General features: G+C 39.2%; 1 protein-coding gene across 1 annotated transcript; it reads right to left on the bottom strand.

Moving 5' to 3' along the window:
* Positions 1–341: 341 nt before the first annotated feature.
* LOC115056819 (ethanolamine kinase 1) lies at positions 342–21,457 on the bottom strand. The gene is made up of 8 exons (XM_029523554.1): positions 21,317–21,457; positions 17,496–17,758; positions 16,294–16,446; positions 10,679–10,827; positions 10,108–10,191; positions 8,593–8,753; positions 5,022–5,095; positions 342–411 (listed from the first exon to the last, which is right to left on the bottom strand). Exons 1-8 carry the CDS (start codon positions 21,455–21,457, stop codon positions 342–344), a joined length of 1,095 nt encoding a protein of 364 aa, XP_029379414.1.
* Between the last annotated feature and the right edge of the window lie 4,642 nt (positions 21,458–26,099).

Raw genomic sequence — 26,099 nt, 5'->3', positions numbered from 1 at the left:
TCTCTTATGCGTTTTATGATCATGCTCCGTTTTTGCGGCTTTATGCGACCCGGCTAAATGTGGGAACAATTAATGTGCTCCTGGCGTCAGCTTCAATTCAATTTGCCAAATAAGCTTATCGGCATAGTGACTGTGGTAAAACAAATATTTAAAAAATCACAGTGATGGCAAACATATTAACTCACACTTCAGCCTGAAATAACAAACAATGGGGAGCCCCTTTATAAGCTTATTCAGTGCCTTAATTTCACTGTGGATCCTGCTCAGTATTATATTACAAGAACAGACAGGCTATAATAACGATGAAAAGCAACAAAAAGCTGTTCCTTTATTTTGAGTCTCTAGCTCATTGTCAGTCCAAAATATTCGTCTTTCTTCTCAAAGTAGAAGTTGAGTCGTGCCACAGCATATCTGGGAGGAGGACAAAAGAGAGGCATCAGAGAATGCAAGCTTTTTAAGTACTTAGCAACTTTTATAAATGTACAACTTCCAGCAGCACTTGAAGTGTTCTGCCCTCTGCTCTGTGTAGGATAACAATGCACTCACTTCAAATCTAAATCTGGACATTTATTGCACATTCCCTAATGTACAATACAATATAATAACATGTTCCCTTGGCCATTATACTCTACCCATACAAATTAAGTTAAGTTTCAAAAGCACAGAAAATGGAAGGCTGAGAGAGGAGTCCTTTAATAGTTGCTTTTGTTGAACTCCTTTATGCGGAATCAGTTTTCTCTCACTTATTGCTGGATGAGACAAAAAGGGAATTCAGACACATGCCTTTTAGTTACTTGCAATCCGTCACTCTGTTCCCTACCTGTGTCTCAGTATAAAAACCACTCTCTAATTATTGTGTCAGAGTCTGGCTTCTGTTGTCTGCTCTTTGAAAATTTTCTCATGAGTCGTCCCTTTCTTGTCCTTTCTTAGCTTGGGGATTGTTGTTAGGTTTAGAACACACACCAGTAGCTTGTGATAGAGATATGTGGTACAACATATGTTCAACTTCAGCCCTGTCTCTTAAATGTTGTGTTTTCATACAATTAAAGTGTTAATAAAAATTTGGCAGGGTAGAAATGCTGGCAGTGGACCCAGAGTACAATTTTCACTTCTCTCATTGTGGCTTGGCAAACTCATACAGGCGTTTTCTCTGGGCAGACAAAATCCTAAGTAAACCATGCACTACTGAGGATGATTGGCAGTTCTCACATTCACTCAGACAACTGGATGAAATAGTCCTTCTGCTGATTGGACAAAAGCAACACCTGTCGGGCTGTCACAGAGGAAAGTCCATGGCAGCCGCTGAGAACATCAGATTTCTCCATGACGATCTTCTAGGATCGTTTTCTGTTAATTATTAGGTAAGAGACTGGCAGGATCATGGATCAGAGTCAGCTCAAATAAAGAGTCTTTCCTCCTCTTCTCAGGCATTTCGCTGTGTGTGTGTGAGTGAAAAAATAGGGTGTCATGAAACTCTAACTTCTGACTCTCAGAAGTCAGAATCAAATGTGCTACTGAATCTTTAACAGTATGCTTGCTTCCTTTGTTGTTTTTTATTAGCGAAGATTTGTGTCCAGAAAAGAAGAAAAGGCCTTTCATCAGGCCGTGTGCCTGACCAACATGGCTTCTAGTTTTAGGTTGACAAGTGAAAGAGCGTGAAGTATCAAGTTGTTTAGCATCAAAGGAATCATTGCAGAGGTTGGTGCGAGTCTCAGCCAAACGCGAGACCTGACATCTGCTCGATCTTCATCTCTCAGGAAACAAATTGCCAATCAGAATAGAACCTTATGGCCCTAACATCACAGCCGGAAGCGACGTTAACATGTGGCTGACAGTCTTAGTGGCTGTGCCCCTGCACACTTTCACAGTTTATTAAGCCACATCCCCACAAACTGATCAACCGGTTCCTTCTACTAAGTATGAAACCCTGAATCTGTTTTTGAGATTTCCAACAGAGCCATTGGTTCGCTTAAATTCAAGGTGAAAGCCATGGTGTTGCTTTTGCTCTTTATGTGTCTTGTATTGTATAAATAACAAAATGTTGGGCATTAACAAGGTTAAACCTTCATTTATTTTGGAGGAGATCTTTAAACCGGGAACTTCTGAATTTGGATAAATTAGCATGTGATGAAATAACATTTATAACATGGAGTAAACAATGGCTGTTATTTCATTGTATCAGATACAAATTGAATAAATATATTGGATCGTTTTTGGGATTTGGATCAAAAGCAAAAGAACTGTTGTTGTTTCTGTCGCGGCACTTCAGACTGTGCTTCATTTTGTCAGCCAATTCTCCAAGTTTAAAAGTGCAAGCAGAACACAGGTATGCTACCTACAGACCCTGTCACTGGTCCTATACAGTGCATGGTAATGAGTGCCGTGTAAGAAATGCAGTTTATATATTTGGCTGAACAACTTGTCCCAATTGACATGTCCTCAATCACATGTGGTGAAATGACTTGAACACAAGCAGGATGAAAAATAACTACCACCACTTGAAAATTTTCAAAATCAATAAACGGACATTTAGTAGGCTCAAATAAAAAATGGAAAGAGGTTCAATGTTATCTTAACCACTGGTCATAGCATATTTTTCCTTTAATCTAATTACCTGTGCCCCCGACACCCTTTGAAAGTGAAATTGCATTTGAATATACCCATTTAGAAGAGCTGCAACCTTCACAGACAATCCCATTCATCCCTGCTTTTATTAAGGCCGACACCTAAAACTAGGGTGTTCAACGTTTATCATCATCAGAGATGAAATTGAGATGTTTTTCTATTTAGCAGAAGTAGAGGAAAATGAACTCCCTCCAAAGCAGGTATTCCGTTTCACAATGTGCTTTTGTGCGCAATTCCCCCAATTTTGCAGTCATGCTATTCCAAACAGTGGGCCTCCTCATCATTCATTTCCTCATAATAATGTCTTTGTCAAATAACGGTTCGCCTTGCCAACATGTCCACAAATCTAAACCACCGACTCGCAGACACTTTCAACACATGAATAAAATCATATAAGGAAAGTAAATACCCATGGTAGAGTGAGGGCGGGTTTTTGCATTCCCCTTGTGGCTCCCTATTGTCACATCTACATCTGGCCCTGGTTAAAGCACAAGGCCTGGGCGACGCCTGTCACTCGATGGGAAGTCTGCAGAGATTTGGCTCAGGGGGATATTAGTAGGAGGAAACACTCACACACAAGTGTTTTAACGCTGCAGCATACGGCCTATCACGTCTCTCAAAATAAAGGAAACAAAGTGGTTAAGATACAGGAAAGTTTGTGATTCGATGAACAAAAATATAGCTCAAGCTGCTTCAAATTTTATTTATGTTCTATCTCTCTCTCTCTCTCTCTCTCTCTCCATATATATATATATATATAACACACACACATACATATATATAATGCATTTAAATCTTGAATCAAAAGAACTGATAAATATTATCTGACTCTTCACAGGCCTTACACAGTAGCCTGCTTTGGCATTGTTTTTGTTGCACAGTTGAGTCTTGGCACTTTCAATCAATGGCAAACAATGAGGTTTTGATATGGTGCACTAATGTGCACCTGATGTAGAACATCTTAAGAGGCTTTTTACATTTGAGCAACCTTGAATTTCAGAGGACTACATGTGCATCTAAGCGATACATTCATGCTGCAAGATGAGACCATGCTGATGGAAGTGGTCAAATTTGTCCTGGCTTTTGTCTTTTCCATATACATCATTTGTTTACATGGTTTCAAGTGTGTATTTGGGGAAGCAGGCCTGGTTCCCCATCATTACTATTGCTCTCAGAGCTCATTTCAGTTTAACTCTCCAGTTAAGAAACGTAACCCAGCCCTCACCCTGCACTTTAGGACGACCTCAGCCAGCAGCCTAGAGGAGCAGACGTCTCACAGGCGAACGTGGCCCAGCCTGGGATGAGAGACTTATATGTAAGCGAGGACCGACTGAATGGAAACAATAGTGCCTCTGTGCCTCAGCACCCCTCTGGATCACATTTCCTCTGAGGTCCAGATCGAAATGAGGTAGGGGCCCTGTCGCTGATCTAGCAAGTGGGCAGAGAAAGCCACACAGAGGGGAGGGTGCCGTATGTCAATAGTGATTAGGATCACGATCACAACTGTGGCGGGTGCAGGGCACTGAGGAGGGAGAAAGGAGAAAAAAGTGAACAAGGAGGGAGACACATTGCCCTCCTGAACTTTATTGTCTGGTTGCTGGTAGTGAAGAATGTCTCCTGGATCTGTTTAATGACAACTACTGGATGGTAAAAAACAAAATACATTTGAATGCCTTTGTGGAGGCTCAACCTTTCATCACTCTTTTTAATAATGACAGTGTAAGAGCAAAGAAAAGCAGAGAATTTCATGTGTAAATATTTTGTCTGCATTTAGTAGTGACAAGAGTTGACACAGTGTGCTTGTCCTCCCTGTTTCATGAAAGTTTCAAACACACAGTTCTGAAGCATTGCTGGAAAAAAAATTATATAAAAAAAAAAAAAAAGTGAAATATTTCCACACCCTGGGCTCAAATCCCCAATCTTTTATTGCAAATGCTGTGCCAACAAATTCTTCGCCGGGCAAAACTAACGAAGATCCTGTTTGTCTAAACATTAAAACGAAATGCTCAGAGGTCCAATTCAATGCTCAGGTTGTATTTTTCCATTTGTGTTTATTTAAGTGACGAATGATGATGTTAAGTGTTGTAATAAGGTGGTCCAATGAGTTGTAATTTTCTTTGCGGTTTCATGTGTTTTTATATTAAATAGCTGTTGAGGTGGTGTTAATGTGAAGGTGCTGCTCATGTCAGAGAACGTCCATCTGAACATTAACAATTCCAAACCTGACACACATCACAGTGCTTTAGAAAACGACAACGAATGTTCATGCAAAGCGACACAAGACACACACTGCCAAAAACACTACACAAGGTAGCCACATGGAAAAATCTCTCTCTCCCTTGCTCTCTTTCTTTTTTTTTTTTTTTTTCCAAGTTGCTTCTGTCAGAAGTACAAACCTTTGGAAGTCAAAATCAATCGAGGAGAAGCGTGACTGCAGGATGGCCCAGAGACCCCAGAAGAAGTTTGATGCCTGAAGGAGAAAACCGAGAAAACAGTGAAGCAGCGGTAAAGGAAGCTGCTTAAATGCTGTTGACCAGAAAGCATGTTGCCCGGATTTTCTGTCTGGTCTTTCAAGCAGATGCACTTTTACAGAATACCACGAGAAGTTCAAACTTTGCTTGTGTTAATCAATAACAGTCGGTTGAAGTAGAACTTCAAAAATAAGTAAATTAAAGTGTTACAAGGCCAGACTTAATATGACATAATGTATTGTGTAACTCAAGTGAAAGTTTTAGAGGTTGAGTTCCTCTTTTAAAGATAACTTTAAAACAGCGAGTGAGATTTTAAATAACCCATTAATTATGCATTGATTTTGTGTCTGTATGTATATATATGTATGCAGTATTTACATACATATATCCCACGACCCGGAAACTGATAAGCGGTTGAAGATGAATGAATTGACATATATGGTTTAAGTTTAGAAAAACTGCAACACTAAACACTGAACGCCATGAAATGCGTCTGCATGCTTGTTGTTTGCTGCATGTTCAATACATGATGTTGTCTTTAAAGGAACAGCAGTTACAACGTGACGATCATGCAATCCTCAATTCCTCTTTAATCCAATTAAGACTTCAAAGGCACAGCCTTGTTGGCCCACCACTCCTGCAGTGAGGGTTACTGTGGGGTCAGATGTCAGTGTGTTCCTCCAGACCACGTCAGCGGAGTAAATGCTGGCTTAAGCGAGACCGGAGCGGAGTCCTGTAGCTGAATGATAGAGCCATTAAGTGTGTGCTGCTGTTGCTGCAGGACTGGGAGAGTAGAAATCTAGATTAGGTTGGTGGTTTTACATTGTTGTGCACTTGTGAGAGTTTTATGCTGCAGACTAAATGTCACAGGCTGCTATATGGGTTCACAAATACTGAGCTTTGTTTTTTTGTCACATTGCTCATTAGAGCAGAACTACAAAAGCACCCTTCAGTGACCTCCACCTGTCATGTTACAGCTGCAACCATAGCTTCTGCTGCTGCTGCTGCTAAGCGCCAGTTACACACTACTCCGTCAGAATGACAAACTTCTGTATTGAATAGTTCCCTCCTTAATGGCTTTGCTCACTTAGGCTTGCGGACTTGATGCCTTCATAAATTTCTGTTGTTCTCCACCCTTATTGTAAATCTTCTTGGTAGGACCACTAATAGCGAGTCCTAATAAGATCCAGACAGGCCTCTGTTCTGTGGCCCAGTTATATAATCACATTTTTATTTGATAATCAAATAAAGGGTGGAATGAAATACTTGAAGAGCAATGTGCGGTTTTCCTTGGCTTTTTTCCCCTCGCTGGCAGATTTTCATCTCTAATCTCTGTCTTTAGTTGAAGAGAGAGATTGAGCGTGTTGCTATTATGATTAATAACTGCTCTCCATTAAGAGTGCATTAGTCTAACACTGAGCAGAGACCATCAGTGACAGGGAGCCATTTAGGAAAAACAGAGTTGAGAGACATAGGAAATGTGACATCACAGAGCCACAGGCCACGGCCTCAACATCACCGGGGATCCCAGCAAAGGAGCGGATGACACCCCCTGATGTCTTGGCACAGTTGTACCAAGATTAAGATGGGAGAGAGGCATCTTGATGCTGCAGAGCTTTGGCATTTGGCCAGGCTTTGTCAGTTTCAAGCAGCTTCCTTCAGAGCAGACTGCTTCCCTTGGTTCCTGGGTTTTCACTACACATGCCATTAACTGCAGAGACTTCACTATGGTGCAACTTCAGTGCACTTTGAATATTTCCCGCTTTTAGCAGGTGATGTGAAACTGACACAAAATAATAAAATGACATTAAAAGTCACAAAAAAGGAACACACACAAAAAAACGGCAAGAATGATTAAATTCAATTAATAGTTACTGATTTCTGTTTCACTGGATTAATCATATGTGATGTAAATTAATTTCAAAAGGTTAGTGGAGCTGTATGGAGCGGAAGGCAAAACTTCACAATATACGGTGTCCTTGAGCGCTTAATGCGCTGCAGCCTCTTTTTAACCAAATACAAAGTCCACATCTTAGCAGCAATTTGTTAACACGTCTGCTGCAAATACGCATCCTAATCCTATGCAATTAACAACAGAAACAAATACACAAACTTGCTGTTACAGCTGAAGTGTTTCCATTGGAATGAAGTGATGAATAGGGTCGGGAAACACTCGCATGCATGAAAATGTAGAACAAAACGTCCATGTGCACTCGTCATTCAACGTTTTGAATTTCCAAAATCACAAAGCGTTGAACAACTTTTTTGTGTCCCCTGGAAACACCGCTGTTGTCATCTTAGCTACTCATGGCGTGTTTCTGAATCAGTATGTACCATTCTTAAGTTGCAGTGCAACTTCACTGACCCTTCAGAGCCGCTGTATATTTCACATCTGAAGAACGAGTGACTAGCACTCGAACAATAATGTCATGGTCATTGTGGTGTCATTGATTGAACTATTTTATGTACTTGCAATTTCCCAAAAGGGTAAAAAATGGATTATATTTTTAATTCCATAAGCAGTTTGGTCTGGACCTGCTCTTTTTTAAATGCCTTGAAGGAACTCTGTTATGATTTGGTGCCACATGAACACATTTCATTTTGATTTAATTTGATTGATATTTAAGATCTAGATAAAACGCACAGAAACAGATAATTATTCATCAGAACACCATGGAATAATGAAAAACAGACTGTAATTGTTATTTCATTTTTGTTCTTCAATTGAAAAACTCAGTGTCCCTCACTTTGACATGGCTGTTGTCAAAACCAGTGGAGCTGGAAAGTTGGCTTGTCAAATGTCAGTGATCAGTTTCTCCCACTTGCCCCCACGAGTCCTCTTCGGTTTGTCATAGAAAATCTGATTTCAATCAACATGATGTTATCGCTTCTCTCACTCTCATTCCAGGTCATATTTCTTCCCCCTCTCCCTCTCTCCTCCCTCTATGGTTTTTGGCACACGTTACTTTAAAAAAGTAATATGCTTCCTTATCATTTTTGGACTATTTCAAGAGACAATCACACCGCCACTGAAATTGCTCAGACAATTCCACATATTGTGTTGAGCTATGAAAGTGCTTTTAGTCAAATAGACCAGCACCACTTGAGTCACCAAAGAATGAAAATTGTGGTCATAAGAAAAATAATTTGGATCCTGGCTTTCATTTTTTCCCTACGGCAGTTTCTAATCAACTCAGATGGAGTCCATCAAACTCTGAGCAGCAGTGGGTCAGCTGCTGGAAAAGTAAATTGTGAAGATGTGATGGGGAGGTGTTGCTGCCCTCTCATTTCCGAGGGCTGCATAAACACATATGGATATTATTGAAATGCACACACTGATATCAAAATACTGCGATATTTTAGTCCCTCCAAGAGCACAACTTTGGGAAAGGAAATAACTGTTGAGATTTGTCACTTTTTAGACTCTTTCCAAAGTGCTGAGGTGCAACTTAGATATTTCATTATTTCAGCCCAGTCGCTGGGAGCAGAGACTTACCAGTGAGAATTTGCAGACTTGAATGTAGAGCTGTGTAACTTCTGCAGCTATGACTTTGCCCTCGCGTCCTGTGCTTTGCTTGTAACTCTCCAGATAGGCTGTCAGCCAGTCCCTCTGCAGCTCCAAACTCGGATAGAGGCTGTAGTTAACGTCATTCACACCTTCAACACCGATCCAAAACACACAGACACACACGATAGTGAAACTGCTGAAGATATTAAGAATGAAATAACAGAATAGCAGAGTCTCAACACTTCGGCCAGCACTCATGGCTGGAGTCAATATGATAGCACCTTAATCAGATTCGACGACCAACCTACAGACATTTATATATTGGCATAATAATCAGCACTATTGATTGAGTTGAAAAAAAATTCTGAATTGAGTGTTTGGTTTAAAAAATAACAGAAACTAGTGATAGGGCTTTCCCAATTTTGCTGTCATACAACACACTGTCAGAGTATATGTTTTAAGTATCTGCACTACTTTTTTTTTTTTTTGGAAATTACTCAACATAATTAAAAGACATATTCATACTCCACTTAAGTTGCTTTTAGTCAAATCGGAGGAATAACCTTATAATGGCCTTGTATTAAATTAAACCAAATTGCAATTGAGACAATGCTGAGATAACAAATGTTCATTCCCAGGTACACTTTTAAACAGAGAGCTTGAAGTAGTTTTTATGTTACAGTTTTTACACTGACTTATGACCATTTCATCAGTTTGGCATTTTATTTTACAGGCCAGTTAGACCTTCACTTCACTCAAGCTGTGTATTTTGTGCTTTCTACTCTGCTGTATTTATATTCATTTTATATGTAGATAATAGTTGTGAAATTTGACATCATCATCAAGATACATTTTCCTGCATTTAGTTTTCATACTAAAATCTTATTTTTTATTTAGTAAGTGAGGTTATATTGCAGGAATTTATATTTTTGTGTAAAAAAAATGAAAAAAGTCATAAAAAAAAAAAGTAGCGCAGATACTTTCTCTCATACAGGCCCTGAACGCAACCTGCACATTAAATTTCACACATCGCAAGAAAGTACGACGCTGGGACCCGTGACGATGCTGTCAGCTGACGTCAAAGCTTTGGTATTGGCCCATCACATCATAACATTTATGTGGCATTTTGCTCATTTTAGTAATATGGCGTTCAGTTTTTGAGGGTTTGACAAGTTTGCAATTTTTTTACAGGACCTCAGTTTCAGTCATTTGGAGACAATGACTGTTGACATGAATTAACAATCTCAAAGTGTTGAAGTGATGATGTTTCCACAAATATTGACCCTGTCAAGCCTCATTTCAACACAGCTGGTACGTCAAAGCCCCTATTTTCCCCACACAGAAAACACACTGAGGCCAGCCGTAAAGAGGAGGACGAAGTTTCATGGGGTATATTGTCAGAAAGATTAAATTATATCACAAGTGCAAAAGCACAAACTGAACATTCTGCGTATCACATCATGTGCACACCAAACTGAACTTTTCATCACCACACAGACCTACCGGCAAATTCATTGAAGTGATTTCCAATATCGAAGGCCTGGTAGTTGTAATCGGCATACTCGTAGTCAATGAATTTCAACATCCCTGATGGAGGAAGAGAGCAGTGGTTACCAGGGCAACATGGCAAACACATCTTAGGTGTAGCTAACCCTCCCTCCTTTTATTGAAAGTACAGAAGTAGAAGTAGAAGTCAAAGGAACAAGGAGTCTCTTTTGACTGAGAGTCACCCTGGGCATCATGTAAAAAAAAAAAAAAAAGTGGGAGAAATAAAATCATAATAAAAAGTAAAAATATTAAAATAAAATACAGTTTCAGCGGTCCAAAGGTTCGCCTCTGCATGCAAAATCAACAGAAGCAGTATGAAGACTGTGAGCTGCATTATTTCAAACTGGAGAAAGGAGTCGCTTTCTTTTGATTCAGCAGTAGCTTCAGTGGTAGACTGAGGCTGCATTGGCAGAGCGCAGAAGAAGGCAGGCCTTTATTCCTAATTATATTCACGCGGTTTTGTCAAATGGAGTTGGGCTAGCTGGTTCAAATCTGCTCATCAGTAACGTGCAAGGCTGCTCCTCACCCTCTTTGTGGTTGTATATTATGTTTTTCGTCAGGAGGTCGTTGTGGCAGAGGACAGTTGGCGAGTCAATTAGTGATAGGTGTCTCTTCAGCGTCTCCATTTCTGCTGACAAAGTCTCAAAGCTAGGGACCTCATGCTGAGCCACGGAACTGCAAGATGCAAAAAATAACATGACTTACTTTTTTTCAAAATGGAGAGAAGATTTCCACTTTTAATAGTTAGGGTAGTAATAGTAGTAATAGTATAGTAGAGTAATAACAATAGTAATAGTTATAGTAACAGAGACATATTTCTTGAGCAAGGAGCGCCTTGTACCTACAAGTGTGTTTGTTTTGTCGTCTTCAAGTTTTAGACCCAAGAGTCATTTCAGACAATAAAGTTAATGAATTGCACATATGCTATTCAAGATAAGACTCTTAGCCAATGTGTGCTGCTTCATTAATAACAGTTTCTCCTCATTAAATTTGTGATTTTGACGTCATCAACATTTATTGCAGCTTCTCATTTTGTTTTGTGCGCACCCTCTTTTAACTGCAGCACCAACATTGTATTACACAGAAGTGAAAGAAAATCCTGTATTATACATACGTACATATATTGTCTAAATGTATAAAGGAATATTACATTAAAAAAGTACGTAATTTGTAATTTGGCAACTTAACGTTTGACGAGGTTCTTGTTTTGCTGATGGTCTTTTTTACTGTTGCTGATAAATCAGTGGGTGTAGGTATGATAGCTGGTGTATTTATATAAATCACATTTTAAAATACAGAAAACATTACATGAGCACAATCTATAAACAATCACTGTTTAACTCTGCAACGGTTTGAAATTCGATGTATGAGTGTGTACATTCGGCTCGTGTTTCAACAAAGCAGCATCGAACAAAGCACATGGATATGGATACACATGTGAAAACTGTTTAGAAATCTACAATTAAGAGGATGAATTTGGATAAAAAAGTTGAGTATCTCCAGAGGGAAGTTGTTCCATAAAAGACAAGTACTGAAGTTTTGAACTTGAGTAATTGTCCTTTGTATAGAAAGCCTGTGCGATGTGGGTCGACTAGTTTGTTCAGGATAAAGACAAATGCCTGATTAATATGGTGATTAAAGTAACGGAGAGGCATTTAAATGCCTCAGTCTACTCTTTGTTTCTTGCACAGATTTTCTTTGAAGGGTTCAATCTACCTGAGAATTTCCCCTCACACACTGTGACTTACCTTGGTTTAAAGCCTGTTCATCTGCAAAGAATTTGACTTGTCTGTGGTTTTTGTGCTATTTGTCTACTGAAAGTGTTTCACTGTAAGAAGGGCAAAAGGGTAAAAAAAAAAAAAAAACACCCAAACAAACGTACTACCTCTACGCCTTTTCAAATGATCATGTTTTAAATCCAGGAATCTGGGTTTGAGCATAGTGAGAAAGAAAATGTGAATATGCAGCAGCTGAGGGGGAAAAACGCTTAACATAACTTGTAGGTTGCATCAAAGAGAAATCTCATGATGCAGTCGGAGGAGGGAGGAAGAAAGTTTGCTGAAAGACTGGAGGACCAGGTTTGTCCTGAACTCCACACTTTTCTGCTCAGAACATGTTTGTAAACTGAGGCAGTTCAGGGACCCTTGTAGGGTCACATGCCTTGTTTTCACTCCGTTGATTACTCGATCTATCAAAGACGGCACTCATGTCCTTGGATGGAAGAAATGCTGCATAAGCATCCGTCTCCTAATTAATTTTCGTGTTTTTCTTTTCAGTCGTTGAGCCACGACAAGAGGGTAATTTAAACAGTGTAATTTAAACACTACCTATTTATTCAAAGGGGAACAAACAGATGCTCCGGTATTATACACACTTGTGGACATAATTTAGTGAGGCCTGTTAGGAACGCACAATAAAAGCGGGGGAGCACAGCAGTGTTTACAGATGTGACACAAACTCCCTCATACAAATCCTCCTACACAACTGCGACAACACAACAGGCCATTTTTGTAGATTATCTTCCTTTAAGTCATTCACCTTTTCCTTCCTGCTGTGGGCAGACAGACAGGCGCAATAAAAGAAGGCTGACGTGTAAACTTTTTAATCATTTTTCATACTTTTACTCAAATAGAAAGAGTTATTTTACTTCTATGGCCTCCCAAAAAGGGGCAAATAGAATTAAATTTGAATTCAAATTGCATTTTCAAAAAAATGTAGCTGTCTCTCTGACATCTCCTCATCTGTGAAATCTTTCTCTTAGTAGAAATCGACCCTTCTCTGCCATGCATAATTTATCAATCTCTCAGTCTAATGTGAATTAAAATACACAGCCGAATGGTGAATCGCCCTGATTCCTTTTCAAACCATCCACTTCTTTAACTTAACAAACTGACTTTACCATAGAAACTCTCGATTACTCTCAGTCAAAAGCTAAATGAAAGACCTCCATTGGCTTTAAATGGAAACCTGTCGTCTTGCCATCAGATCTTTTCCTCTCTCTTTTCTGTCCTTTTCATGAGGCACAGCACATCAAGTGTGTTCGCCTCCTGCTACCCTGTCATGTCTCTGTGAGGTAATTAGTGGAATTTCCTCCTCTGGCGCTTCATTATCAATGTGCCTTATTTACATATGATTTCAAACACCAGCCGAGAGCTGCTGATCTTTTTTTTTCCACTTTGCAGTTTTGCACAATTCATGGATGTGCAAACGAAGACGTAGCAGGGGGCCTTTGGGAGAAGAAGAGGTTGCACTTTTGCTTTCCATTGCTTTTCTCCCTTTTCTCTCCCATCTCTCCCTCGTTCTCCCTCTCCGAACCTCGCAGCTGCTGCAAGCCTCTTTTGCTCCCCCCTCTCTCTCTCTCTTTGTCTCTCTGTCTGTCTCTCTCTTTGCACAGCGGGTGGCTTGAGAGCTGACGACCTCCTCTGCAGGTGCAGCCTCTTCCTGCTCTCTCTCTTCGCCTTTCTTGTAGTGCTTCCTCTGAAGATCACATTCATACCAGCACTCATACACTCAAGCACAAAAGTTTCTCTGATGCCTGTTTAAAGCCCCTCTTGCATTCCCCCCATTCTTCGTCTTCTCTGTCCCTGCCCTTGTGTGTTTGTGCGTGTGTCATGTCACACATGCAGTTACACACTCAAGAGACCAAGTAAAACACAAACAGCAACATTAACCACAGTCTTGACTTTTAAGCATCAGTTAACCTTAAATATGAATTTCAAGCTTAATAAATCATAATGTGGCAATTTTCCCCATTTGTTGATCTTCTTCTCTACCTCTCTTTATTTTACTCCTATATTCACAGATCATGGATTCCAGATAATTTTAAATTGTTCTGCATATATGTCGGTGTTTGAGTAGCATCTGCCTGTGTTGAACAATTTTGTCACACGAATGTCTCACAATATAGCACCATCTATTGGAGCTGTGAGTGCGGTGCAGTTTGCTCTTAAAGATGCATATTTTCCAAGTATGATCCCATATTACTCATTTGCTGCTTTTCTTATCTAATGGTATGAAAAACAGCACACTTTTCAAATTTAAAATCTTTGGAAAGCTCTGCATAACACTAAAGCTAAAGCATTCACATATGAGTGAGCTGTCAGCACGAATAAAACTAAATCTCTTTAAAAGTACATCATTGTTTTTCTGTGCTTTGGCAGTGTGCGTTGAATTCTCAGAAAATCTAATGTTTACACAACACTTTGATTGTGTGGTGATGCATTTAAAAATGTGAGATTCAAAAGCTTTGGCTAAATTGATGCAAGATTGATTCTAGCCTGCTTGTGGTAGGTTTTTTTTTTTTAATTCACCAAAAAATTCCTGGATAGTGGTGAAAAGAAAAACAAATTGTCCTACAGAAAAAGACAACAAGTAACCGGATGAACCCCAAAATATTGATTGTTTCTGGTCCTTCTGAAGAAGTTTAGCCATGGTGGCTCTCTCTTTGTGGGTTCTTTACTTTTCTGAGAAACTACTTTTTATCACAAATGACTCTCCTGGCTCAGTCCTTTCTCTGCGATGCTTTTTTACAGCTGAAACTTAAGCAGGTTCCAGCTGTTGCAGCGAGTGAATCAGATTCTCTGGACCTTGCAGCGTCAGTTTGGATGGACTTCCGACCCCTCCGCTGCAAACCTAAACAAGGTTGAACATTTGACTGATAAGGGATAGCTCTGCAGGAAGCTTGTGGCCAAACATCTGTTTGTAGTGTCTGAGCACCCCCTCTCACCTCTCACCCCATGACCCCTGTCAGAGATAATACAATGTCATTGCAACAGAGGCCACACCCCCTCCTTGTCCCACTGACCAATGACAGCTCACAGAATCTGCCTCATCCTCATGGTGAGTGGTAACATGCCAACACAAAAACACTGACTATCCAGTAATTTTGAAGGCAACATGTGAGTTGAAAGGAGCAGGTTTATTTGGCATGTGAGAAAATGATAAAGCATCTGTGGAAGTGCTGCTGCCTCAAATGTGGCTGGTTTTTATCAAAAGGATGACAGCAAATATCTACCAGTGAGTTACAGCAGCTTTAAAACTGTTGTACTTGTCAGTACAGTGGATGATAAACATCTGTCTTCTTCACTGACACTTTAGCTTACTTTTCTTACAGGACACCTGACACCCCTGACTAAACCCCCCCGCTCGCTCAGTGCGGCTTTCTGATAATGAGCTTGCAGCTAATGACAAATTTTACAAGTGAGTAATTTTTGAAACAGTGAACTTTTGATTTCAGGTAGAAATAGACAAAGGCTTCTCAAGTTATTGTGGCGGGTTTGAAAAACTGTCACCAGCTGGTTCTGGCTTATCTATTTTAAAACACCAGTCCTGCAAAATGGCCTTAAATTTGGACAAAATTAAACCTCCAAGTGAAATAGTTGTATCCCATCTTCCACACATTCGAAAGATTTTTAAGGTGATGTAGAACTGGCATACAAGTATGCTAACCATCAGTGGGGCTTTTTCCAACATAACGTGACCACACACATTTAGTGAGTCGATGATGTGTTGTTTGGCCTTTGTAACTTACTGTTTGTTCCCATGTTCTAAAGTAAATAGAATGTTTTTAGAAGTTGGCACAGTTTGTTTTGAACTAGGTAGACATGCCACTCAATCCAGTCCACGCTTTAAACTCTTGCTTTGGTGTTTTAGGTTTGAGAAACAGATTTAAAAAATAAATAAATGAATAAAATAAAAACTTTTTGATGCCTTGTATCAGTTCAACATGTAGGTTCATCTGAAACTTGACAGGCCAAACTTACTTATAATTGCTATGGTGAAATCAGGAAATCACTGTTCAGGGGGACAGATTTAACAAACGGCCGACTGGCCTGGCTCTTGTTGGTTTTCAGCATCTGATTTTCAATTTGGTAAAAACATTCAAAATGTTTTTCCAAATTTCAGTTGATATTTAACAGGCCTAAACTTCTGAGAAGGTCTTGTAAAATATTGTTGCTGAGGTGATAAATAAGTTTTACAGCTGTAGAGTTTCAGTTAAATCTACAACAGTAAAATATTTGCAGATCCCATTATCATCCCTGACCAGGAAGAAAACCAACAAAACCACTACCAGCTAATATATTTCCAGACTTGAACGTATGTATGTTAAGCACCGTGAAATCATTGTGGCACCATTTGTACCTTTTCGTGCAGCGCTGCTCAGCTGGGCTGCTGGTTGGACTCCTTTGCAACAGTGTGAGAAAGCGGGACATTTTTGTCCAGAGAAACGGTTCAACAGACAGCCCACGTTTTGGCTGGATCGAGTGGATTCTCCCCATCTCTGCTGCGATCAATCTGCAGGGAGAAAACATTTTCTCAGATGAGCCTGGCTGACGCTGTTATTGCCCAAACAACCATTATCAGAGTAGACTCAAAACTCCCTTTCCATTTAGCGCTCTTATCTTGTTCTTCTTTCCAAAAAATGGGCCTTGTTGCATTTGTGACCTTTTGACCACCAAAGTGCTCATTCTTGAGGCATCTCAGTGGTGACAGGAGATTTTCTGGGTATTCTCCATGCATGGTATCAGGCTGAGCGTGGTGATTGATGTCTATCGTGGCCCTGGCTGTTCAGCCTTGGCGGCTGTGTTTTGTCCTACTGTCCTGTGGTGAGAATAATGATGCTTGCCTGTTATCATCACAGTAATGAATGGAAAAGGGGCCGTGACCGAACAACGTTGCTCAACATGAAACATGACTCAACTGAAATAGTGAAAAAGAAATAAACAAACAAAAAATATACCTGCATCAGCACGACTGAACACACACAACCTCCAACTATTTCCTCAGAAAACAAATGTCCAAAGTCCAAATGTCCATTTTTAACAATGAGAAATCTGATTGTTATTTTATTTATTTATTTATTTTTTGTGTGTATGTATGTCTTTGATACTGGGGCTTTAATTTAAGTAAAATCTATATTGTGCTCTTTTATTACTCATATTGTTTTTAAATCATGATATACAAGTACCCCACACAGAAACAATATAATAATAGATGCTATATGATTTGAAAATGTTGTATCTGTCTGTTGTATATTTACTTGAAATGTATGTATTTGTATGTGTATGTGTGTCTATGTTCAGATAAATTTTGATATAGAGCTTTCTTATTTAAATCCTTTAATGCTCAGTCTTACTCAGTTTTTAAATCTAAAAGGTGAGTGCACATTTTTTTTGGTGAATTATTATTATTATTTTTTTTTTTTTTTCACTCTGGATGATGGTCAACATACTGTTGCATGTTTCGGCCATGAGAGCACATATGTGATCAGATCATTGTCTGTGTATCAAATCAAATTTAAGAGAAGAAACAAACAAAAATGTCAAAGCTGCGCTGGCTCAGACCTGTATATGGAGGGCTGCCGGAGCAGCTCATCATCCAGTACTGTTCCCCTGACAAACTCATAGCAGATGCCGTTCTGGAAGCTGCAATAGATCTGTGGGCCGCAGCCATGGGTGTGGAAGACCTGGAACATCTCCACCTCTCGGTCCCGGTTCACATAAAGGTCTGTCATTCTGCCGTACAGCCGCACCAGAACACAACCAGGCTCTTGGAGAGAGCCCACGTAGCATCCAATCAGCTGGTTGGTGATGCCCTCAGTGAACGTCTGGTTGAAAAGGAAATCAAGACATAATAATATAAAGAGAAATTAATATTGAAACTCAGCAAGTAAAACATCATATGGTATATTTTTTCCATATATGGTTTCAGCACGAGCTACTTGACTATATTAGGCAGTAACTGTCCGTGTGCCAATGAGATACATATAAATGTCAATCTCTAACTCTCATTAACAGCAGGCTGAGCTGCTGTTTGTCCATAACAGTGTTGAACAATGACACAAAACATGGAGCTTTATTCTGTAAATGCTTGCAGCCAACAGATGCCATATGTTTGATTTTAGGACTCTGGATTACAACTTCTGGTACAGTATCATCTTACAGGCCACTAATTCCCCTCTGTTATGGCCCATTACCTAAAATTTCCTTTAAACCTCTCATTAAAGACACAGTCTTATGAAAAATATCAAAAGTTACAGAAATGGAAGGAAGATTTTCCAGCAACTACTGCTTTGAGTATCTAAATGACGCCTGATGTGCTACATCGGAGCGCATTTAATCCTCAATTTCTAAAATATATAGAATTTATGGGGTGCCCTGATGGCTGACCTGGAAGAACGATGGCCACTAAAGCTGTGATGTATTTTTGCAACGGCTTTTTGCTACCTCTCTGACTTTTCTCTGTCTCTCTCACTATCCCAAAACTGGCAAAAAAATGCCCAGTGAAGAATAGAGAGGATGAGCAAAGGCAGAAAGAACATACAAGATATGAAAAAGATAACACACAAAAGACCCTTTGTTTCATTCCTCAGTGACCTCAATGAGGTTCTCATTAGGAGTTTAATCTACCGAAATTCATGTAACCAAGTGATTGGAATTTAAATTTGTATAAAGAATACTATATATATATATATATATATGATATCTCAAGTGCCTTAAAATGACTCTTAACTGTAGCACAACAAAAAGTTCACTGTGCAGCTGTTGACTTTTGACTTGTGGGGGTGTTGGTGTTCAGGCAGGGCCTTAGTAAACATTTTTGGTGATGGACAGGGTTAACAAGAAAGTAAATCTGTGAGCCACATTTATTTGAATTAATTGTCAAAGTTTTGTATAAATAATGGATATGAACAAAACGAGACTGACATGTAAACAACTGAAAGAATAGAGCCTTATAAAAAATCAAAAAATCAATCCAACAGACAGATATAAACAAGTAGGTAAATACCAGAAATATTAATAGACATCCAGCTGCAGAGAACTTCAAGATCACACCTCCATCAAATCCTTGCACAGCTCTCTATGTGTACACAACAATCCCACAGTGACCACTGTTTGCCTGCAAATGTCTCATCGGACATTTGTTGTCATTCAGTGGTTTCTCAAAGGCTCTCATTCTCGGCCACGGTCTCCGAGGCATTTCCTGAGTTTCAGATGGGTCCTGCCGACAACAGCTTTTCAACCAGAGGTAAAGTGAACGTACCTTGACATCTGACCAAACTATTCACATAGCAGATGGAAGATGTTTGTCACTGACTTTGAGGATGTTATTGATCCAAGACCAATATATCAGATTTCTAATGATGCTATAAATATGTAAATGTATGACATGTATGAAAATACAATACAGCAAATGCATAAATTGTTTGTTTGGAAACAAAAACTTGGAAGCCCAACAGAGAGCGGTTTACAGGGACACGGTTAAAAGCACAGGTGTGACAGCAGGAGCAGTCTGCCCTTCCCTTTACGCTTTGTATATTTCAATCAGATGAACACAATACATCATTAAAGGGGCTGTCGGGCCTGAGGGCTGAGGGGAAACATCAACTTCTTTGTGTACATTACTGGACCTGGTGTAGATTGAGAGGTCACCCATCCAACGTGCTGACACATAACAAACATAAAGCCAATTTCTCTGAAAGATTGGACCTTGTGTTTGCACATGGGACCAGAATGGGATTATTCTGTACTGAACAGATGCTCTGACAACATCCACGCATCTGTTTCCAGGGTTTAAAAAAGAGAAGGAAAGAAAAAACAGTCTCTTGTTTTGTCCAGTTACCTTGGATTTCCTGCTGGAGTAATAAATTCAAGACGTCTTTCTATACACTGCAATTTGAGACATTAAATTTTTTCCATTCCTTAAACTAAATATTATATTTTATTGCGTTGTGCACTTCTCTATTGGCACAGTGAACTCTTATTTTGAAAACCAAATAAGTTTTTATTATTCAATATGCAGTGGTTGTACTTTAAGGAGACAATTTTTCAATTTTAAGGAATAAAGGGGGTTATATTCTTTATTTGTGTCAGCTGAAGTGAAATTTTAAAAAGGCTTAACAGTGTCCCCAGACAAGCTGTCTGGGGCCCTGTCTTTTCCAGAACATATTATTCATGGAAGACTGGAGTTACATCTTACTGATATGAGTGCTTTCATTGTTCAATACATACACTTATTGATTTAACTTATTCTGGATGGTAAGAGAGGAAGAACAGAAATGGGGTCGAAGAGTACTGGGCAAGAACGACAGAGCTTCTTCTTTTGTTCAGATGGGCAAAAAAGTTTGTCCTGATCGCTGACTGCTGAGAACTAGACTTTCTTAATACTCAAAATGTTAACTTTTGGAATTTTATACTTTCCGTATATGGCATCCCCAGCATGCAGTGCATTTGCTGCAGGAGCTTGCTGAGCTGAAAAGCCAATCGGAGCCTCAGCCAGTCAGAGTTATCCTGCTTATAGGTGTGATGAAAACAAGAGAATCAAGATCAGTGTAAACAGAACGGCTTGCTGGAAGGGTCTACACTGGACACTCCTGTACTCACTAAGTGAGCTAACACCTGGGAGTTTTTTCAGGGGTCTGAATAGGCAATGCTTCACTTGACACTGCACAAACATTACGCTGACTCTCACATGAACACAATCCTATACAGTCTGGATGTGGTAAAAGAAAAAGATCCAGTTGTTGTTGTTGTTGTTTTTTTTTATTTTCTCTCAATTGAATCTGATTCTGCTTGTGATTATATAAATGGTGCATGATGTTATTCATATTATTTGAAATGCTGAAATTGATTAAAATGAAATATAATTTGATGTTTTATCCAACATGTCTCGCAAACCACCTTATAAACAGTCAAAGTGACATTCACCACAGATCATATCACAGTGATGATTGAATATAAACTTAGTGAAAACTAATATGTAAATAAGGTTCAGGAACCATGAGACATAATTTCATGTAATTACAAGTAGCTCAGTCAAAGAACCTGTATTTTTAAGTCAACGATGCAGACACATCAACAGAATGACTGCAAATTAGATCAAAATAAATCCAATGTTAAAAAGATGCAGTTTCTCTGATGACAACACCTGAATCCAAAACTTTTACACTAAGATTAACTTTGACCAAACCACACCAAAGCAACCTAAAATACAAATTAAACTTCTGATTCTATATTGTGTCAGTTGCTGCTTTGACTGTTGAGTGCAGGTGATCAAATGTCAATCTACCAATGAGTGAAGATTTGATTAACCAGTATAGGAACATATGGACTTGATAGCTTAACAGCTATTAATGAATGCCAGATGAGCCAAACATGAAACTCACCTTCATCTGAATGTCCTGCACCCTCCAGTGAGGACGGAGTCTGCTGAGAAGGTCCAGGATTCCTCCACGTGGGTCTTGCTCGTTAACTTGGATGTCCACATGGAGAAGCTGGTTCCTATCGTCAGCAGACCCACTGTCCATTTTCAACACGGCAGATCAAGAGCCACAGAAATCAAACCTTCAAATGCTTCGAGACAAAGAACTCCTTCAGTAATGCTCTGGCCAGTCGTATTCTGTTCTTAGTCCAGCTGAGTTATATTCAGAAAAACCAGCTCATTAAAATCTAGGGCCAAATACACGCCAGTTCTTAAAAAAAAAATTATTGTGATATATAGCGAGTCAAGAGCTACCAGTTCTATTTGAAAGGCGCTGTAATTGTCCACTTGTATGTCCAGCGAGTCAGTGACAGCTCGGTTTGCTTATCAGGGGCCAATGTTCCTATGGGCATCTTCATCCCCACTGCTGCACAGGTTACATATTAACCACCAGTGTTTGGCGCTCTGCTGTAGGCACGTGTGTGCGTTAAACAATTAAACGAGTCAGTGGGAGACAAATGTTGATTTTGAATGTAGCGTGGTGGCTAAAGTTCTGCTGCATCAAGCGCTTACATTTTCCTTTATCCACTCATCTAATCATCTGCCAGAGTCATTCTAATGTGCCGTTAAAAGGGAAGACCAATAAACCATGTACCAATTCAATTTATAAAATAAAGGAAAGACTAAATTTCACTGTAACATGTAAATATATTATTGAAATGATCAATTTACCCAAAAAACATTTGAGTGTCATTTTCTGTGACAGAGTCCATTGAACTGCAATTCAAAAATAAAGGCCTGCAACTAATTAACTTCACCGTCAGTTGTCTGTAATCCATTCAAACAGATGGCAGTCTGCGCTGTCAGCCACAAAGCACAGACAGTTGTGTCCTAATTGAGCTCAACATATTTTGTCTACTGAATCTGAGCTCTCTGTGTAAGTGGCTCTCAGCGCTGCTCCCTGATGCCGGATTCCCTATCATGTGTCCTAACATTAAAACTTCTCTGCAGCAAGTACCCAAGGCGATATCTCGAATTTAGGTTACAGTTTACTTCATTCAAGAAAAAAAAAAAAGAAAAAGAAAAAAGTATCCAGCAAAAAATCAGGCCAACAAGATGACTTTTAATTCCCTAAACATTTTTCAGATGTATTCCATTTGGCTCGTGAGCACCAGCAAAGACTTCATAAGGGTGGAGTCTATTGTCTGACCAAGTCATCGTGAGAGGACCCACACAATTGGTTCATTCAAACATGACCTTTTTTGCTAGCTCAATGCCATGGAACATTTCAACAAGATGACTCTGTAAACACAAGATGAATTTCATAAACATTGGAGCAGCATGTTTTCAGTCTTTTAAATTATTTAGATGTTGGGCCAATGTTTACCATTTTGCATCATTACAGCAACTGCCTAGAAGTCACGAATGTGGTGATCGTCTTGAACTGAATACTTTGCAAGCTTTTAGACGCAAATGAAATTTACTTGCAATCAAAGGGCGTCTCATCATCAAAGATGTTGTGTATTGAAAGAGAGATGAGTGTCTTGATTAAAAATGTAAGGGTCAGGCTGTAGAATGGAGGAGTGGAGTCAGTGTTCGTCTTACTGCATGTGCTCTCTAGGATAACTACGCAGACAAACACACACACACACACGCACAAAAAAAGAGATGGCACTCCCAATATCCCATGCGTACATTTATACTGCAATAACACTTCTCAAATTAACTTCCAGTGTTCCTGATGTCTCATTTTTTTTCTCCCTGAACATTGTTAACATGGAGAATGCAAACATTAACATTTGGGTCTTTTATCCTTGAAAAGTAATCATTTATGAAAGGATCAACAAAGTAATAGTTAGACAGAGAAACACAACTAGAGTTAATGTTGCTGGAGTTTTTATTGACATTTTAACATCATCCAGTCTAAGGGCTTTTCAGCCAGGTCCTGAAACCACAAGTTACATGAATTTGACAAAATGTGGAAATAAAATAAGTATAGAAGAGGACATTTATTACATTTTTTTGCAAAGGAAATTGTGTTGCTAATAAAAGATTATATGTATTTGTTTTTGCCTTGCCTAGAAAGTTAGCCAAAATGTTTTCCATGCTTTCTGAATAAAGATTTGATTGGCACAAATGAGCTTATCCAAATACATGCAATTGACATGACCAAAAATTATCATTTTAAACGATTCAACTGTAGGTATTCAGCACTTTTGATTATTGAAAATTGGTGTTTGTTGGTGATTCTTGAATTCCTTCCCATTTCTGTGACTGTTCCACGTCTATTCATGCAGTCGGTGACTTCCATCTATCTAAAAACTATTTATCAATATGCTTCCTCTGAACTTCCCTGTACAATGGACAACAAAAGGCGGCCTCTCAGGCTGTGACAGTAATGGCACAGGTAGCACTCTCCAAAAGGGAAAGTCTACACAGCACCAGAACAAATGAACATTTACTTGATAAGATTTCTTGAAATAAGACTCTGTAAGAAAAGATAAGAAAATTTGCAGGGAAAACTCATTCTTTGCTATATTTTACTTGTATTGTGAAGTTTTGTTTCTCCTAATAGGCTTGTGATGCTCAAAAGAAGATTTTTTTCCCTTAAAAGCAAAGCATGTATTTTTTTGGCCTCAAATATTCATCCCCTTCATTAAAAGTTTATTTAACACATTTTTAGTGGTGTAATTGTGATATAAGACAAATATCTTGATGTTAGCATTCCTATCAGTATTAGGAAGTGCTGCCCCTAATTCTCCAAACTGTTGTCATCAAAAGTATAATTACCTTACAGCATTTGTAACACTGCTACAGTAATGCTAGATTCAGGACATTCACTTGCTTTTTAAAAGACAGAAAAAAATTAATTACTCTTGCAGTACAACCAACAACTTAATTTCACAATAAGTCAAATAATCAAAGAGGGTTTGACAAAAGGAAAACTGTTTTTTTTTTTCTTTTTTCTTGACATTTAGGCTCACAGTACGCATGGACGTTTAACAACAAAATAGCAGAACAGGCCAAGTATGCAAGTGAGTTCTCTCCAATCAATCCAAACATCTCTGTGTGCTCTGAATACTACAAACTGCAAAATCTTTGCTTCTTATAGGAACACTCAAACTGTAGCCAGACACATTACTGGACACAATGAAGCTGTACAACCTTAAAGATTCATTCTAGATATCATGTCCTTATTGCTGTAACATTGAAATAGATTATTTTTTTTTGCTTACATAAACATTAACTTTTGCCCAAACTCTTCACTACATCAGCCAGAATTGACCAATATTTTCACACGCCTGTAATCAACCCTGAGCTATCGGCCTAATTCCAACAGAAGATCAATAACATAGCAGTATGCATGGACTACAGCAGCCTTAGAGGAGGAGAGGAAGAGCTATCCTCAGGTCCAAATCTGACCACTGTTTTTATTGACCAATAAATGCTTTCCACTCAACTATGTTCTTCTTATAAGGTGATGTGAGATCTAGTCCATGCATTTTATGCAAGACGGCCTCTGTCTGTATGACTGAAAGCACAGTGGAAACACATTTAGGGTCCACAAGATATAGGGTATAACAGAAGGTCATCAAATTGAATCAAATCAGATTTATTTGATGTACAAAGTTACATCAAGGCACTTTAGATGTAGAGCAGGTCTAGGTAATGGTTGGTCAAACGGTATTAGGCACCCTCAGTAAGTTTGTCTTTTGAAAATGTGGTTATCTGCACGTCTCCTACCACTAGGACACAGTTGGATAGACTCATAATCAGGACTGGACCGGAGAAAGGGAACTTCTCCAAGTAGGCATTGGAGGTCCATTATCTCAAAACTCACTATTGATATAGCTGTCTTTCTTTTGCCACACAATCTTTCCCCTCTTCCTCAGTATCAAAATGCTGCGTGTTGCTATATAATTATTTTGATTTGTTGATGTGGTGCATTTTCCACCAATAGGAAAGCAGTTGTCATGTTTCTTTCTGCTAATAGGCACTTTCCTTAAAATTGCCAGTTCTTAGCGTTCCTTGCTGCACCAAGGGGGCAAAATGATGGAACAGTGGTTAGCACTGTCGCCTCACAACAAGAAGGTTGCGGGTTCTTTTTCCGGGCCTGCGTGGGTTTCCTCCGGGTACTCCGGTTTCCTCAGACATCATGTTTGGGTTCACTGCTAAGTATAATTTGTCCTTCAGTCTGAGTGTGAGTGGTGTGTGTCTCTGTCTGTCTCTGTGTGTTTGTCCCGTGATGGACTGGCGACCTGTCCAGGGTGTATCCTGCCGTCACCTAATGTGACCTGTGATTGGCTCAATTTACTTCTGGGACCCAGAAATGGATGAGCGGTAAAAGATGAATTAATGAATTAATGCTGCACTAAACATGACAGCAACATTCAGTCATAATTCATTTATCATAACTGGGTTTTACTTGGCCTATAAACACAATTTACAAACTGGTACATAGTTTGAAGTCCACGCTTCTGACACAAGTTCAAACAGAGACTTTGCGATGCTGCTACATCTTCTTAAATCAGTCTTCTGCTTCAGACGCAAATCAAATCAGATTTATTTGTATAGCACCAAATCATAACAAAGCTTATTTAAGGCACTTTACATACAGAGCAGGTCTAGACCAAACACTTTATAAAATGATTTAAAGAAACCCAACAGCCTGCCTCTTAAAAATCCTGTAAGAGACAGAAACCCCAGACAGAACCAGGCTCAGGGGGGCGGCCATCTGCCTCAACTGA

This window comes from Echeneis naucrates, chromosome 16 (assembly GCF_900963305.1).
Source record: "Echeneis naucrates chromosome 16, fEcheNa1.1, whole genome shotgun sequence".
Taxonomy (NCBI): Eukaryota; Metazoa; Chordata; class Actinopteri; order Carangiformes; family Echeneidae; genus Echeneis; species Echeneis naucrates.
This window is presented reverse-complemented; position numbering and strand designations above follow the sequence as displayed.